The 16,943-nt window shown below is 48.2% G+C and overlaps 1 protein-coding gene across 2 annotated transcripts in view; it reads right to left on the reverse strand.

Moving 5' to 3' along the window:
- Positions 1 to 2,925: 2,925 nt before the first annotated feature.
- Positions 2,926 to 16,943, reverse strand: part of FRMPD1 (FERM and PDZ domain containing 1) — an 83,980-nt gene continuing 69,962 nt past the window's right edge. The window contains exons 9-16 of one of the 2 annotated variants that reach the window (XM_060299958.1): positions 16,573 to 16,692; positions 15,588 to 15,724; positions 14,437 to 14,563; positions 14,198 to 14,293; positions 12,262 to 12,444; positions 11,311 to 11,458; positions 8,276 to 9,082; positions 2,926 to 5,538 (exon numbers count right to left, since the gene is read on the reverse strand). In XM_060299958.1, coding sequence (XP_060155941.1) covers positions 3,155 to 5,538; positions 8,276 to 9,082; positions 11,311 to 11,458; positions 12,262 to 12,444; positions 14,198 to 14,293; positions 14,437 to 14,563; positions 15,588 to 15,724; positions 16,573 to 16,692 — 4,002 coding nt within the window. In that variant the 3' untranslated portion in view covers positions 2,926 to 3,154. The remainder of the gene's footprint in view (positions 5,539 to 8,275; positions 9,083 to 11,310; positions 11,459 to 12,261; positions 12,445 to 14,197; positions 14,294 to 14,436; positions 14,564 to 15,587; positions 15,725 to 16,572; positions 16,693 to 16,943) is intronic. The other variant, XM_060299957.1, reaches the window with a different exon arrangement.

Genomic DNA, 16,943 nt, shown 5'->3' on the forward strand with positions numbered 1-16,943 from the left:
GGGCTTTACCGACCACCCCGCGCCCCCAGGGAAGATTGGCTCATCCCAGCCCCATCTTGGCACTCTTCGTTTTCTTTATTTCAATCTTCACCTATCAGTAATCTTTTTTTTTTTTCTATGTCTTCCCTGCTGATTATAAGTTCCTCCAGGGGACTTACATCTATCATGTTAGTGATTGTATTCCCGGTGCCAATGCACAGTAAATATTTGTCAACAGGATAAACAAACAAGTGATTTTTCTCCCTTCTTGAGAAAAACTTACCTTCCTATCTACCAAAATCAGAACCTGACACACAATAGCTACTCAATCAATACTTTTTTTAAAAAAAAACACTACTTTATTTTTATATATTTATTTATTTATTTATTTTTGGCTGTGTTGGGTCTTCCTTGCTGTGTGTGGGTTTTCTCTAGTTGCAGAGAGCAGGGGCTACTCTTCCTTGCGGTTCGCGGGCTTCTCATCGCGGTGGCTTCCCTTGTTGCGGAGCACGGGCTCTAGGCGCGCGGGCTTCAGTACTTGTGGCACACAGGCTCAGTAGTTGTGGATCATGGGCTCTAGAGCGCAGGCTCAGTAGTTGTGGTGCACGGGCTTAGTTGCTCCATGGCATGTGGGACCTTCCCAGATCAGGGCTCGAACCCGTGTCCCCTGTATTGGCAGGCGGATTCTTAACCACTGCGCCACCAGGGAAGTCCCCAATCAACACTTCTCGACATACTAGTTCTAATTAATGCTGCCTCCTACAGGAAGCCTTCCCTGATCACCACTCCCCCCAACACCCCCAAATTACTTCTCTCCTCTGAGCTCTTACAGCACCTTATCTGTTCTCTTTGGTAGTCCTGAGCACACCATGCCTTAGGTAGGTCTCTATCTCTACATGTCATCTTACCTCTCGGACCAGGAGCCCTTGCAGATAAGATTCTCACCCAACTATTTACATCCATAATCCTACATCAGGCACCCTGGCATGGGTGTACCATAAATGTTTGTTTAAAGAAATAAATCCGCCAATATGTTGGTGGGTGGAAAAATGAAGGAGTGTAAATATCCAGTCGTTTCTCAGTCATTAAACAATTGATTCTTGTGTTGGGGAGTAGGCAGTCCTGTCCTGCTCTCATGTAGGGAGCTGTGTATCTCAGAGAAAGTGCTAAACATGGCAAACCCCCTGTACTTTAGCTTCTCAACAAGCAATGAGGGGTTGCTTCAGAACTTCTGGGACTTAGTACACCTCATGGAGGCTCAGAGCAAAAATGCCGGCTCCATACAGTAGCAACCCAAGGAAGCTAACGGATTTGAGGGGAGAGGAAGCAAAGGAAGAAGGAAACAAAACATCTGAGTGCCTGTGCCTGAGACTTCACAGTCTCCATCCTGCCTTCCATGAGAATTTATTTCTCACAATAATGCTGAATGTGTATTATATAACAATCTCTAGTTTGGGGTGTTGTGTTTATAAGAAAATGTATTCAAGTTATCCAAATAAGGCATCTGGCACATTGTAGGCCATCACTAAATGAGACTAGTGTTATTTCCTTTTGTCATTTGGGGAAAATGAGGCTCAGAGAAGCACCTATAACAACACTGCCAGGATTCAAGCTCTGATTGCGTTGAAGTCCTGAGCTCCTTCCCTAAGCTTGTGAACACAGTAAAAGTATTCAAGTCCTGTTTAGCATCATACAATTTTTAGTATTTGGGTGTCCTATTGTTCCTATTTTCCATTGTCATGAAATCACTTTAAATCTGTTTTCAAGAGCCTTATTTAAATTTTATTCAAAGTATTCTGTGAAAAGAAACAGGTCTTTAAGAAAATAAATCTTTTCCTGGCACTAGTACTGGTTAACTGGCTACTAAGTAACTGGTAACAGGGGATGGGTAGATTCTCTTCTCTTCTCCCCAAATATTGCTTTCCTTCTGATTGGCAAGAGCTTGGGTATGTCACTTAACACCCTCACCTTTGCCCTGCTTTTGCTGGGTGAAGGAGAGAAATTAGGGAACTTTAGAGGAGACAAATTGCAGAGGAAGCACTGAGCCCACAACTGATCAGGAGCCCCAGAAGGACCCCTTGAGTAAACTCTGATAGCCCAAAGTGAGTGTCTAAACCACCTTTTGCCTGGACAGAAAAGCCAGGGGAAAAAGACCTCCCAAGGCTGTCTTCAGGTCAGTTTTCCTGGAGTCTGAAAACAAAATGCAAGGAAGGGTTTCATACTAGGAGAAGAATCCATAAACTTTGGGGATTATTACTAACTTTTTTTGAGTATTTACTAGATTTCTACCCTACAAAGCAGGCACTAGTATCCCCAATATTCAGAAGAGAAAACCAAAGCACTAAGAGGTTAAGTAGCATGTCCGACCAAGGTCCCACCAAGATTAACAGGGATTAAATGGCTCTACTGGAATTAGTGAGAAAGGTACCGAATATATTTCTTTTGCTCTAATATTATTCTTAAAAAGGCAAATCTAGTTCAGGGTTTTAATGTTTGCCTTTTTAGATATTTAAAACGGATAGAGGGTGGAGTCGATTTCAGATAACGCACAGAGCACACACCTGGATATGGGGGGCCAGGCAACTAAGGTGCTTACTGCCACCTAGTGGCAACCTATGCTTATCGCAGCGAGGCCGCCAAGAATACCAGGCCTCCAGGCGCAGGTGCTGCAAACCAAAACTTGTGAAGGTGGAATCTATCAAATATCCCAAGTATTCACTCCTATTTGCAGAGGTTATTGCCAAATCAGTGTGATGTGAGAAGTCAAGACAATTTTTCAGTGGCTCCACCTTCCTCCCTCATCCCTGCCTTCTTGGGACAGTTTGTGGCTTCTTGCTTCCACACTCGCAGGGTATGCTCCTCCTAGGGTACACACATTACTGATGGCAATCTGCTTATCTGTACCCACCCAGAGGGGCTGTGAGCATCCTGGCCTGGGGCAGAGGCTTGTCTTACTCATCTTTATGAATAAGCCAGTGAATGTTTGTTGAACATATATGAGCGGATGCTTTTGGCCCAAACTTGTCATCACTCTGTATGATTCAGGCAAAGATTAAGCAGCAGTTTATTTGAACACTCTAAATAATAAACATTTGAGAGGGGTGGGCAGAGGAATGGTAGGAGCTGCTCAGGGAAGTGTCCAGGGCAGGGCAGGGGGTCTGGCCAACTGGCCCGCTCACAGGGCAGTGGAGAACCAGAACTTCTGGGTCAAACAGAATACAGCAGCTGTGAGGGCCGTACACTGACGGGCCAAGAGTTTCACACTCAGGTCATGGTAGCCTCTCTCACAGGTGAGCTTAGCGGCCTCCACAAACTGGTGGTAGGTGTACACCACATCCCTCAGGTTCCCCGCTGCCTCTCTGTGTCGGGTGGAGCAGTGGCTGCAGGCTGTGAACTGGAAGCACAGGCCGGCCAGCTGGACCAGGTGCTGGAAGGTGTCGCGCACAGCACCCTGCATCTCCTCGGGGGACTGGTCCATTCTGATCACGTGCTGACAGCTCAACAGGAGCTTTTGGGAGCCCATGCAGAGGCGGCTCCGGCTTTCAGAAAAGTGCCAGGTGCACCTCTCGGGAGGGTGCGTGTTCCCATTTCCCCAGGAAGCTTCTAAAATGTTCTGTAATTCCAGCAAGCTCTCCGTGAGTTGGATGAAGCCCTCGGGGGTGCTTGCAGGGGCAGCTTTCAGCTGTCTCAGAGCCCTGGCGCAGTACTCTGGCCAGATGTGGCTGTTCCTCGACAGGGGCTCAGTGCTGCAGCTGTGGACCCGGGCAGGCCTCCAGGGCAGGGCCAGCTGGCCTCCTGCAGAGGGTGGTGAGGTGAGGGGGGCTGTGAGGTGTGCTTCCAGGCCCCTGTCTTCCTCCTCCGTCTCTGGCTGCAGGCCACGGAAGCACGTGGCATAGGAGAACTGGCAGCTGCACTGCTCCATCCCAGTTCTAGGGGCCACAGTCTCATTCACGCCTGCAAACCCCGAAGATGTGGCCGTCCTGAGACTGGCAGAAACTTTAGGATAGCTTTCTGGGGCAAAGCACAGGAAAGACTTCTCATTAGGAAGGCACATGCTAGGGCTTTTGTCTTTGCTTCCTGGCAGTGAACAATGATTTGAACCTTCTAAGTGGGGCTCCTCTTGGGAACACGGTAGTGGCTCTGGCAGAGAAGGCCCTGGATTCAAACAGACCTGCTGAGGAGTGTCCCTAGGGGTGGTATCTTCCCCTATCACATGGTTAGGTGGCTCTGCCTTGACCTCCTCCAGAGGGAAAGCTGATGAAATGGTCTGGTCCCTAAGCAAGAAACCCAGGTCTAAATCCAGCTCTGCCAATAGTTTTTGTTCTTGGGCCTGGCAGGCTTGGCCTGGGGTTTCTCTGCTTTGTCCTTGGGGGTCTCTGGGGGAATGTGGTGGGGTCTGTTCAGTCCTTGTTACAGGAGCCTCCAAGGAGAGGGAGGCTACCATGCCACCAGATGGAGCACTGACACCAACAGTCTGTTGAACAGCATTCAACACGTCACCCTTGGGGTCACCTGGATCCTTCTCAGATTCATCATGAAATAAGTTGGTGCCATTTTTGTTTGTAACTTCTCTGTCATGTTCCAAAGATAGTTGTCCTTGCTGCTCCTCCTTCGTAGGGAAAGAAGCCATCTTCTCTTCTGAATTTATTCCACATTCACCACTTCTAGGCCTGTCTCCAGGAGACAACAGAGACCCTGTGTCCTGGGGGGCAGTTTCTTGCATATGATTTGTAAACAGAGATCCCAGTCCTCTTTCTATCTGGACTCCTTCCAGCTCTAGTGTGTCTCCTTCAGAGAGATTATGTGGCCCTGGGCTGATGGTCAGGCAGACTCTGTCTGGGTTCAAGTCAGCACTGGAGAGGGAGGAGGTGCTGTCCCCAAGCTCCATGGCAAGTTCTCGGGGGGCACTGCCATCCGAGTCTTGAAATGGAGATGAGGTCTGGGGAAGCTCTACCTGAGCCGTATCTGGGCCAGATAAGCCTGAGTTGGGACTGTGAGGAGTGTTTGCTGGGGAACTGGCAACACTGGCGGTCAGAGGGGCAATCCCAGAATTCTCTTTATGGCTGGGGTCAATCCGGAGGCGAATGGCAGAAATAGAAAACACTCGAGAGTCGATGACCGACTTGGTTTCCATGGTCTCAGGCTCCATCTCCATGGCCCGGGAGGCTGGGTTTTTGCTCTTGGTCTCCCTCAGGGGAGCCAGCAGCCCCAGGGCCTTGGTCTCCAGGAGGCCAGGCTCACCCTGCACGTCTTGCAGACAGGACACGGTTGGGGAGGGTGCACTGAGGACCAGGTAGGGCTCCCGGTCATAGTAGCACACGTCGTCCACGCTCTCCAGGGAGGCTGATGGCTTTAGGGGAAATGAGACCTGACAGGTGTAGTCGGTCTTTAGGAAAGACCTTCTTTTGCTCAGGGTCTTGGCATACTTTTTCACCCCTCCCCTTCTGCTTGGCTCTCTTCCCCCTGGCTCAGGATTCAGGCTGTCCTCAGGGCTGCAAGTGCTGGCCTTATTCTGTGAGCTTGTGGCACTGGTTTCTGCAGCAGAAGCAGCTCTGAGCCCTGAGAACCAAGAAAGAAAAAAGAACATGAAAAGCACAAAAACAAAGAGACTTGTAGATCTTGGGCTCAGGACTCAGGATTGCCTGGGTTCAAATCCTGGCTGGGCTGTGTAACCATGGGCATGTTAAATCCTGAGCTCCTCAATTTCCTCTTCTGAAAGATGGGGATGATCACCGTGGTAGACCTTTTTTGGTTCTTGGTTGCCCAAGATCCACTGCCTTATCTTTTGGTCACAGTATCCCAGCTTCCTTTTGGGGAATGACATCTCCCCAGTTACAGTCTGCTGGAACTATTAATGAAGGGGCCCTATCCACATCAGCCAAGTGGTCAGATTTGTGACCTAGAAAGTCAGTCACAAAATTTCCTAAAATGTCAAACTCAAACACATTGATTAAAAAAAAAAAACACACAAAAAAAAAACCAGTAGAGCCCGTTCTTCGCAGCCACAGTATCCTGACAGTACAATGAAGAATCCTGCTACCCCACCCCCGATCTGGTTGCTGCTTGTGTCTGAACCAGGTCTTCACCTCTGCTGGCAATTCTCTAAGCTATCTTACATCCTTTCAACACTTTCTCTCTGTGCTTACATTAACCCAAGTCAGTCAGTACCAGTGGTGTCGATCAGCACTGCCATGCTGGTTAGATGACTTAGTACGTATCAAGCTCCTGGCACAAGGCCTGTGCCTAATGGGTGTGCACTAAAGGGAGCCAGTGCTGTCATTGTTATGATTGTCACTACATGGGTGAGGGTCCCAAGCGAGCTTTCTTTCGACAAAAAGTGGCTGTGACTCTCAGTCATGGGCATGAGGGGTCTTGCAAATACCAGGATGGATCTTTCTGCAAGGAGATGCACTTTTGTGAAGAACTCCTGGGAATCAGCCAGAAGGAATTAAGATCACAGGCTAGCACCTGAGAATCAGAGGGCTCTTAGACTCAGACCAGTGTTTTGCACCCTGGCTGAACTTTATTAAAAACTTCATCAAATCCTAGGCTGCTCCTCAGACCTCCTAAATCAGAATCTCTGAGGCTGGGATCTAGGAATATACAGTATTTTAAACAGGTCCCTTGGGTGATTTCGATGTTTTGGAATTCCAGCCACGTTTTGGAATTGCCGCTCTAGGCCACCAACAGCCACTGACCAAGGGTGTTTCTGAAGCCTAAAAAGGGAGAGGCTCCCACACTGAGTCAGGGGCCAGACCAGACCCCCAGGCTCAGGAGTCCCAGGTCTGGGCTGTCTCCCCAGCACCTCACTGGCTCTCTGTAAAAGAGGGAGTGTCCAGTGTGGACCTTATATCCCTGACTGGACTCCCATAAAGGAAGGCCTTGACTGATGGTCTGTCTCACACCCATCTTGCCTCTAGCATAATGGCTGAGCCAGAAGGGCAAGGCTGGGGGCATGGATGGCAGTTGGCTGGGTTCTGTGGGAAGCAGGGCACAATCTGGCCATAGGTTTCTAGGTCGGTCAACGAAGTCAGGGTAGATGGTGGAGAGTGCATTCATTTATCCATTTAGCAGCAACCGCCAGGCACTATGTGCCAGGACACAGAGATGAGTGTGAAACGCACAGTTCCCACTCAAAGGAGTTTTCGGTTTAGTGAAGGAGAGAAACATCAATACAAAAATCACACAAATAAATATGCAACTACAGGCAGTGCTAAGTGCCACGCAGGAAGCACCCAGGGTGTGTGACAGGGATGGGGAGACCTGCCCTAGTCCTGGCAGTCTGGTTAATATTCCCAGAGGAAGTGAATTTGAGGCCTGATAGATGGATGGGCATCAGCAAGCAAAGATCAGGGTGAGGAATGTTTCAGGTGGAAAGAGCAGCATGTGCAAAGGCTGGAAGTAGAAAAGAACTGGGCACTTTTAAAGAATGGCAAGGAGGTCTGTGTGGCAGGAATGCATGGAGAGGGCTCAGGGGGAAGGAGACAAACAGGCAGAGGCCATGTCACAGAGGGCCTGAAGAAGCCTTGCAGGGGCTGCTAAGAAGCTGGCCTTTCTCCCACGAGCAACGGGAAACCACTAGAGGGCAGGGCGCAACAGGAAAGGGCTGGAACAAAGAAAAGGGCTGCAGCTTCCCCAGCTCTTAGTAGGTCACCCCTAATGTCTGTGTGCTATTTTCCAATTTTTTTCTTCAGAGTTCAGAGTGAGAGTGTGTGTGTGTGTGTGTGTGTGTGTGTGTAAATGTCCCGCAAGGATCTCTGGTCAGCTTAGGAAGTCATTCTGTGTGGAAAGACACCCCACACCCTTTGTGGAGGAAGGGATGAGGATCCGGAAAGAAACATGATCCCCCTGCCTTATGTCCGGGTCCCTTCAGGGCCACCAACAGCCTGTCAGTTAGGTTCTTTTTGTTTCAAGGCCTCATTTAAAGCTTTGGGGTCAACAATGGCACAGCTGCTTCCCTCTGCTGGGCTGTCAAACCCTTTTCTTTCTGTGTAAATTCTGTCCATCTTACAACGCCTGGCCCATTTGCTGCCTCTTCTGGGAAGCCTTCCCCGATTCCCACTGTTGAATTAATGCCACCCATCTCTGCCTGCCCACAGTTCTCTGAACCTCCCTTGTAGCCCTTACTTGAAGTCGGGATGCCCGTAATGTGATCCACTGAGCCCAGCTGGCCCACCTCAAAAGAGAACAAGGACCGTGCTCTACCTACCTGTTTTCCCATCAAGCTTGGCCCCTGACCCCGGTGGGTACTGAGGAGCTGCCTGCACAGTCCACAGACCTGCGAGGGAGGGCTCACCTGAGAAGGCATCTGGGGGTGTGAGCTTGTCAGCTGCATCATAGTATTCCTCATCCGAACTGCCATCCTCCAAGGCCAGCGGCAGGCACAGGGCCAGCGCTTGCAGCGTGGAGCTGGGCTGGGCCTCAGGCCCTCCCTGCTGGGCCCAGGCTGCCAGGCCCCGACCCTGCCGGGAAGCTGTGCTGTCCGAGCTGTCACTCAGGTGGCTGGCGGGGGAGACATTGGTGCACAGGTTGTAGTAGTCAATCTGGCTGCCCTCGTACATCCTGGGGTCCAGCCTGACCGCGCTCAGTTCCGGACCCCAGCTGAAGGTCTCAGGAGCGGGACTCTCAGAAAACTCTGTCTTCTGGCACTCAGGGTTGGCTCTCCGAGCCAGGTCCAGGAGACAGAGAAAGCCACTGGTTTCGATCCTGCTTCTCTCCTCTTGGCTGTCAGAATCAAGATTCTCTGGGAAGCCTACTGAGCCCAGGTGGAAGAAGCCGGAGCTGCTGGAGGAGCAGGCGTCCAGGTCATCCTCTTCCAGGGCATCCATGGACTCGCTTGAGCCACTGGTCCTGCAGCCTCGGCTCTCAGCGTTGGCCGAGTCCGATGCCTCAGACTCAGCACTGTCTGTTTTGCTGCTGGCCCCGCAGGTGCTTGGGCCTTTCTCGGCCACCTCAGGCATGGAGCTGTCCCCAGGAGGCTGCTCCTCTTCTACAAGTGGTCTGCAGGGGCCCAGCTTCAGCAGGTGTCTGTCAGAGAGGGGCTCCAACACGCAGTCCACTTCAGAGGACTCCTCGGAGTCACTGCATGCCCTGGATCCGTAGCCTGAAACACAGGAGACACCAAGGGTTACAAAACAGCATTTGGGGACAGGCAGATGCTTATGTATCCTCCCGCCCCCTCTCTGCCTGCCCTCCCAGTTTCCAGATGAGAGGACTGAGGTTCAGAAGGGTGGCAGGCCCAGGTCATGCTACACTGACTGACACAGGGTCCATGGGACTCCAAATTCCATGTTCTCCCCACAGTGTCAAGTCTTCTTTCCCACATCTATCTGAACAACCACTAAAGGAGACAGGATTACCTCCATATCCAAGGAGATCTATCTGTCCATGGAAACATCTGGGTATTTAGTTGGTTTCCTAAGGCCCTCCTAAAACTCTCAGCTCTGTTGTCCTGACTGGGCATCAAAATCAGATAGGGAATCATATTTAAAAAAACAAAACAGAATAGATCCCTGGACCTAGCCCTGATGAACTGAGTCTGATATCTAGGGAGTGCGGCCCAGGAATCTGTATTTTAGCAACTTTATTGGAGGTTCTGAGGCTGCTAGGCTGGCACCATTCTGAAGCCTGGCCTAGGGACCTACTGGTGCCACAGGGCTTTTAGGAAAGTTAAAAGTCATCCACTGCTGGTACTTGGGAGGGATTCATGGTGAGAGTGTTGGGGGGGCATTGAGCCAGGTCTCCAATTTCTCATGCACCATAAGCCTCCAGGTGTGATCCTTCTAAACTTCTCTCTGATCACAATACACTCTATTTAAACCCTCTTTTGGTTTCTCTTGTCTACAGGGAAGCACCTAAGCTCTCCTACTAAGGTTGGGGCCTCTCACAGGATGGCCCTGATCCCCTCAGCAGCCTGGTCACCCTCTAACAGGATGGCCCATACCCCTCCTCAGCAACTTTGTCACCCTGTCACAGTGCAGCCCCCACCCCTTCTCAGCAGCCTGGTCACCCACTGCAGCCTTCCCATGCTCCAGCCACTACAGGGAGCTTCTCACACATCACGACCTTACCCTTCGTGTCATGCCTCCATTGTGTCCCCTCTGCTTCAAAGGATCTCTCCTCCCTTCTTTGCCTGGTTAACTCCACCATGTTCTTCATGACCTCTTTCAAATACCTCCTGCTCTGGAGGCCTCCTGTGACCACTGCCGCCTGCCCTGCGCCCCCAGCAGGCCTCCACAACAGCACCACTCCACGGGGCACTGTCTCCCTGACCATATTCAGAAGTATCATCCCTTGTTCATAAATTGTGTGAAAGACAAAGGTAACAAGCACACAAAATCTTCACTTCCTAATTATTTAACTTTAGTCTCATCCAGTATCTATGATTACTTATGCCTATTTTATCCACATGGAGGAAATGCCATGTAATGGTGCACTACCGAGCACCTCTCCCCACCTTCATGTTCAGTGACAGCACATCGGGGGCTTGAAATTAGTCAGTGGGGAGTGTTTATGCCATGGAAATAGGCAATTGCTTCAAATTAGAATTCTGTTTTGTTTTATCCCTGCAGCGACAGTTGTTAAACATTTACCAGCAAACCACTGGGAAAATGCTGCATCAATAGTGCTGAAGCACCAAGGGAGGAAAGGGGGGGATGAACTGGGAGGTTGGGATTGACATATACACACTAACTAATATGTATAAAATAGATAACTAATGAGAACCTGCCGTAGAGCACAGGGAACTCCACTTTGCTGCGCGGTAGAAGCTAACACAACATTGTAAAACAGCTATACCCCAATTAAAAAAAAAAAGTAGTGCTGAAGCAAAGCCTGGTAGAAACTGGGAGTTGGCCTGGGAAAATGTTCATCTCATCTGGCCTCCCCTACTTCATTCCTTACATCATATGATTTTCCCTTCTATCTCCAGGGACCCCCTTCCTCTAAACATGTGAGGTTGAGAATTTTTATTATAATTCAAGAAAATGCAAAAGAGTGCCCAAGAATGGGATGAGAAGCTAGGTCAGCTGTATTTTCTGAACAAATAACTGACATCTTGTTTTACTGGCAAAGAAAGATAAAATGCAGTGGATCTTAGAGATGATTTTAGAAAATACTGCAGGGAATCAGAGACCTTCCAAAGCCTTCTTTGGCTTTAGGGGACTCTCAGGTACAAAGAAAGCTTCTCTATTTAGGATTTTGGAAAGATCAACTGCTTACTTCCACTTGGAGTCTCAGCTCCATTCAATGTACCACCTCCTTTTAGGCTGCCCTGACCTACAAGGCAGTGAAGTGGGCCTGTCCTTACTGGGGCAAGCCTCAGCGCCTCACCTTCTTCAGCGGATACCCGGTGCACCTGTTGTTTGTTTCCCGGCCAGAGGAAAACGGAGGTAACTGGGTCGACATATAGCCTGTAGTACCCAGCAATCAGGCAGGCTAGGTCTTTTGCACTGTTGGATTCCAGCAGCAAAGTCAGAACCTTTGAAAATAAAGAGAGCTCTTATGTTTATAAAGGGCTAAGGGATAGTCTGAAGACTGGCAACAAGGCCATGTGGCGCCAGTGAGAGATTCCAACTAAATCCAGCCACGGTCCACAGGCAGGCCCCCTGGTGTCCCATTTTCTCATCTACAAGACTTGAAATGAGTGTGCACACGTGTGCACACCCACAACCACACATGCATGCACACACACTCACACATGCACAGTGGGATCCTCCCATCCAATCTCCACAATGTCTCCTGTCCCCCTATCCCAACCACCCTACCCTGTTCATTCATACCATGGGGCCCCTTCAAGACCTGACCTGGAAAAGGAAAAGAAGCAGGAGTGAGTAGAGAAGGAGGAGAGGGGGATAAGAAGAATGAAGCACCAGCCCTGAGCATGTTGGGATTAAATCAAAGGAAGGCAGGATAACTGTAGGACTTTCCAGAGAGGCTCAGGAAGCACCCCACGCCATTTACCCATTTTAACTGCTGCCACCCAAAATCCAGGGCAGCCATTCTGGTCCCATGCATGTAATAAAACCCTCTGGTGCTCCCATCTAAGTTTCTGAACCCATCAGGAAAGTACATGGTCCAGCTCAGTTTATATAAAAAACCTTTTAGGACCTGTCCAGGAAAATGCATCACTTTCCCTTTGGTGGGACAGGATGGACAATTCCACCTCTTAAGCAAATGTTGGACATTAGACTTTCTTAATATCCAAACTCATATAAACTACCCTTGAATATTTAGCCCCAGATTCCAGAAGCTGGACTCAAAAATCTCTTCCCCATGTATTACCTTGATGTTCTGAAGATGCACTTTGACCATGCTCACTTTCTCAGACTCTTCTGTCAGCTCTACACGACTGATGTTTGCGAACTCCGCCAACGTGGACATGATGTTGAGTTTGCTGTTGATAATGTGGCTAATGCCATACTTGGCTCCAACTAGAAGGGCAATGTAGGATTCTCTATCCTGTAACTGCAGAAGGCGGGAAAGGGAATTAGTTTCCATTCACAAGCTAGTGAAAAAATACATTATACATGTAGGACATGATACCTCTCTCTGCAAACCCCTTGATTCTTATTTCAGGTCCTCACCACCACTCCCCTAGACTACCAAGTTAGGTAGCCTGGGCCCCATGTACAGATAAATTAAGTATAACTTTATCTCCCATAATACACTTCACAATAGAGAATCAAACCACAGGACTTTGACCTGTTCCATAAACACAACCATATAGTTTCACACCTATGTACCTATATTCATGCTGTGCCCTCCTCTTGGAATCCCTTGCCTGTCATCACTATCTACTGAAATCCTGACCCTTCTTTAAAAGCTTCCATCAAAACCTACTGCCTACAGAAAACATCAGCCTGACCTGCTCCTCAAACCACAACAGTCCTTTTCCTCTGTGTTGTTTTCACACCATATCCTCTGCACTTCTCTGATAGCACTGAGGTAAGACTTCTTACTGTAATTTTTTGTATTTAAGTCATATTCCATGCTAAGGTCCCTGACAACAGAGTCTGCATGTATCTACATTTGTAACCCCCAGTGCCCAGCAAGCACCCTGAGCCAGTTCAACGTGGTTGGTTTCTCCTCCCACTACCAGCTCTTTCCTTAGACAGGAAAGGTAAAGAGGAGCTGGGGATGGGACCTAGACAGTTGGCAGAGGGCAGGTTTAGCCCTTGGGAAAAGTGGGCAGTTTTTCTTGTACTTTCAAGTTTCCTTGCTGTGATCTAGTCTCTTTCCTACCATTTAGTCCTCTACTTGTACAAAGACTCAATCTACTTTTCCCTTCCTCTGACTATCTGATGCTCTTCCTTTCTCTCAAAACACTGATTCTCTTTTTCCATTTACATTGTTAGCTCAGCAGTCTGATTAAATTGACCCATCACTGCTGTAAATGACTGAGAGGCACACCAAATGCACTGAAAGGAGTTTTGCTATTATAAAATATATATAAAACTGGTAAATTGTCTGGCTTTGTGCTGGAGAGTTCTGGGGCTGACTGAGTGGTGAGGGAGAGTTCCCTTAGGCCACACCCCCCATCACTGACTGCAGCAAAGCACATAGCTCTAGGCCTAGGCTCCAAAAAGCAGGCCAGGGGAGGAATGGGTAACACAGCAGGGGGCTCTTTTGCTTCTCTTTTCCCTTCTCACCCTTCCACCCCTTACTTATTCCCTTCTTCTGAACAATGGGGCCCCAGCATGGCAGTCAGTCTAACATTCTTATCTTTCCTTCGTGATTTCCATTTTTTCCTCTTTACCTTCATATACCCAAAGCTCCAGGGTAAACTTCTTACAGTACCCTGCCCTCAAAACGCCTTTCCTCTGTAATGAAATCTGGCCAAATCCAACCTTCCTGCCTTTCCTTAACCCCTTCTTCCCCACTCAACCTGAAGCTAGCAGTGGTGGCCTCTGTCATCAAACCCCACAGCAATGGTCCTGTGCCTCTTGTGGCTTTGCTTTGTCTTGTTGGGTGCCTTGCTCCATCATTTTAGGGTGGGAATCACATCTCATTCAGCTCTGCCTCCCCCAGCATCTGTCAGAGGGCTGGCTCTAAGCAATGTCTTGATAGACACTCCCTAATGGCATAATATTTAGTTTCCCAAACAAATTCTAGTCCATGACCCAGTCCTCAGGAATTTTAGGCTAACAGATACATTGATCTTCAGAGAACCTCTTGCAACCTTTATAAGGGTAGGACCCTACAGTTCTTTAATACATACCATTAAAGTAGCATTAAAGATTTTCCCACCATATGTCTTGAGTTCCCCAAGGATCTGTAGATAATTTAAACGTAGCTGGGCAGCAGAAATAAGTTGCTTAAGTAAGGAAAAAAGAAAATGAAAAAGACCGTTGAAGTCAGAGTTTTCATTTGTCTAAAATGCAGTCAATGTTGAAAATTCTTTCCCTGAGGTTTCACAACAGACAGCTGTGTGATCGACAGGGGCCATGGCTACATTACCTTCTGTCTGGGTTCCAGCAAATTCTGGTTCCTCTTCATGTGGAAGCTGATGGCTTTCTTGATGTCTTTTCCTTTCATGTTTCGTAGCAAAGTTGGAGATATAAAGTTCTCTATTCCCCAATCCTTCCTGCCACAAGACATTGGAGACAAGGAGGCCCATTTTTACAGTGTACTTGACTCTAATGAAGAGCATAATTATATTTGATTCAGTACTTAGTGATCTAAGAATACTGTAATTATAAGCTTCTTTTTCAGCAGAAGATATATATGGCTGGTTTTGTGGAGTGTATGTATATACATGAAGAGTGTGTGTGTGTGTTTGTGTAATTATCTATCTATCTATCTATCCATCCATCCATCGATTCAAACACACACACACTCCACAAAAACCAGCCATTCAGGAATTAAACCCCATGGTCATTCTAGGAGCTCATTACTCATCACACCTGTATAGCACACTCTCATGGGGCAACACATAGCACCTGTGAATCCCTGAGGCCATGCTTCAGAATGATGCCAGCCTAACGGCCTCAAAACCTCCCAACAAACTCATTAAAAATACAGATTCTCAGGTACCACTCCCTAGAGATTTGACCTAGTATATCAGGGGTAAGGCCAAGGATTTGTTTTATTTTTTTAAATATAATTCCCCATCCGATTTTGATGCTCAGGCAAGAGGTTAGCAAATCGGGGTGACACCACACAGAGCAAGGTGAAATTTTAAGCTGAGAATCAGGAGGTATCAGAACCTCAGGACTTGAAACTACCCTAATAGGAATCTGAGGCAACACGACTGGTTCACACCAAATGAATCTTCAAGGCATTCCTGCCCTCAGAAGAGCTTTATGCTGAAGTTGTCAACTGATTTCCCGAGACATCCTCCCAGGAACTGGGAAATTACAAAGGGATCCTGTGTCATTCCATCTGGAGTTGGTTTCTGCCCCAGAGGGAGCAGCCAGGTTCTGATATCTGGGGAAGCCAGGCTGGGTTGGACAGGGTGGAGAGGGAAATGAATGGGAAGACAACAGACAGATGGGTAGGTGGGTGACTATCAGCTTTCTGTGAATCCGGCCATCCTGGCCCAGGGCCAGCCAAGTTACAAATGCAACACAGCTGCTGCTGGCGGGACACAGAAGTCCCCTGCCACTCACTCTATGTATTTCAAAGAGATCTTCTGTGGCTGGGCACATGCGTAGATCCGCTCCTGGATGTGCAGGGCCGCGAGCCGGAGCGCAGAGCTGCATTTCATTTCCACGGCAAAGCGCTCCTGGAGCACATCGCTGCAGCTCTAGGAGAGATTAGATCAGAGGAACTGGGAAACAAGAACAGATTGTGTTCCTTGTTCTCTCAGGTGAAAGGCAGCTTTGAGACCTGGCTCTGCCAATTCTGGGCTGTGTGACCTTGGTTACTTGACTAAGACTATCTGCGCACTGGTACTTCCCCTTGATAAATGAGGATAGTCACATCTACCTTACATGGCTTCTCTGAGGTTTAAATTAGATAATGCATTTGAAAGCAGGTATAGGGACGCTGTGTTATTCAAATATAAAGTACCGCTGCTGTTGTTGTTATTATTTGCTGCCACCATTTTTATAAGACTTTGGACAATCAATACACCTAGTTATCTCATCTGTAAAATGGTGATGTCTCCCAAATGATTTTTTCATCAGAATAAAAATGACATAATAAACCTCACCTAAGGAAGTAGAGCAGGTGGAACACCGGGCTAGGAGGTCAAGGAACCCATTTTTGGCTCCACCACCAAATGGGGAACCCAGGCAAATTATGTGACCTTTCCAAGACTCAGTTTCATCGTTTCTGAAGTAAGGCTCTGAAGTACTAATGCCCCTTTTAGCAGTAAAAACTGTAACTCTAAAGATCCTAAATGGTATTAGAAAATGTATCATCTACATTGAGGACTAAGCCTTAATTTCATTAATATATTGCAAATCTCCTAACATAGCAACTCAGCAACATTAAAAGGAACGCTGAGGGATAATCAGGCCCACTCTCCCTCAGATAAAGATAATCCCTACCAGGGAGCTGCTTAATTGCCTTGAGCTCATGTTCAAAATAACCCAATGTGCCCCCTTCGAGAACAACCACTGTTATTTTAGGAAGGGCAGACCGGGTCACCTGCAGATAGAGGTATTCAAAGGCTACTGGGTCTTCTTTCAGGAGGTCCAGGGGGTCCTTGGGAACAAAACACACCCTGAAGAGGCAGCGGTAGTCATGTGACTCTTCCCTTTGTACCACCTGGGATGCGTAAGAGAGACACGATTCACCTTCTGCTTTTGTTCTCACAGTTATTCCACAAAACAACTTTTTTAAAAAGACAATGAAAGTCCCCAGAGATTTCAGTTTTAGTGCTTCCCCAGTCAGTGCAGACCTTTGCCGCCGATTTAACTTTCCCATGGGTATAAAATGTAAAAGGCTCAAAAGAGCAAAGTTTCCCATTGATCCCATCAACCCCTTTCCAGAAGAAATCTCTGGGTCTGGTTTTTTAT

Source organism: Globicephala melas, chromosome 6 (assembly GCF_963455315.2).
Source record: "Globicephala melas chromosome 6, mGloMel1.2, whole genome shotgun sequence".
NCBI lineage: Eukaryota > Metazoa > Chordata > Mammalia > Artiodactyla > Delphinidae > Globicephala > Globicephala melas.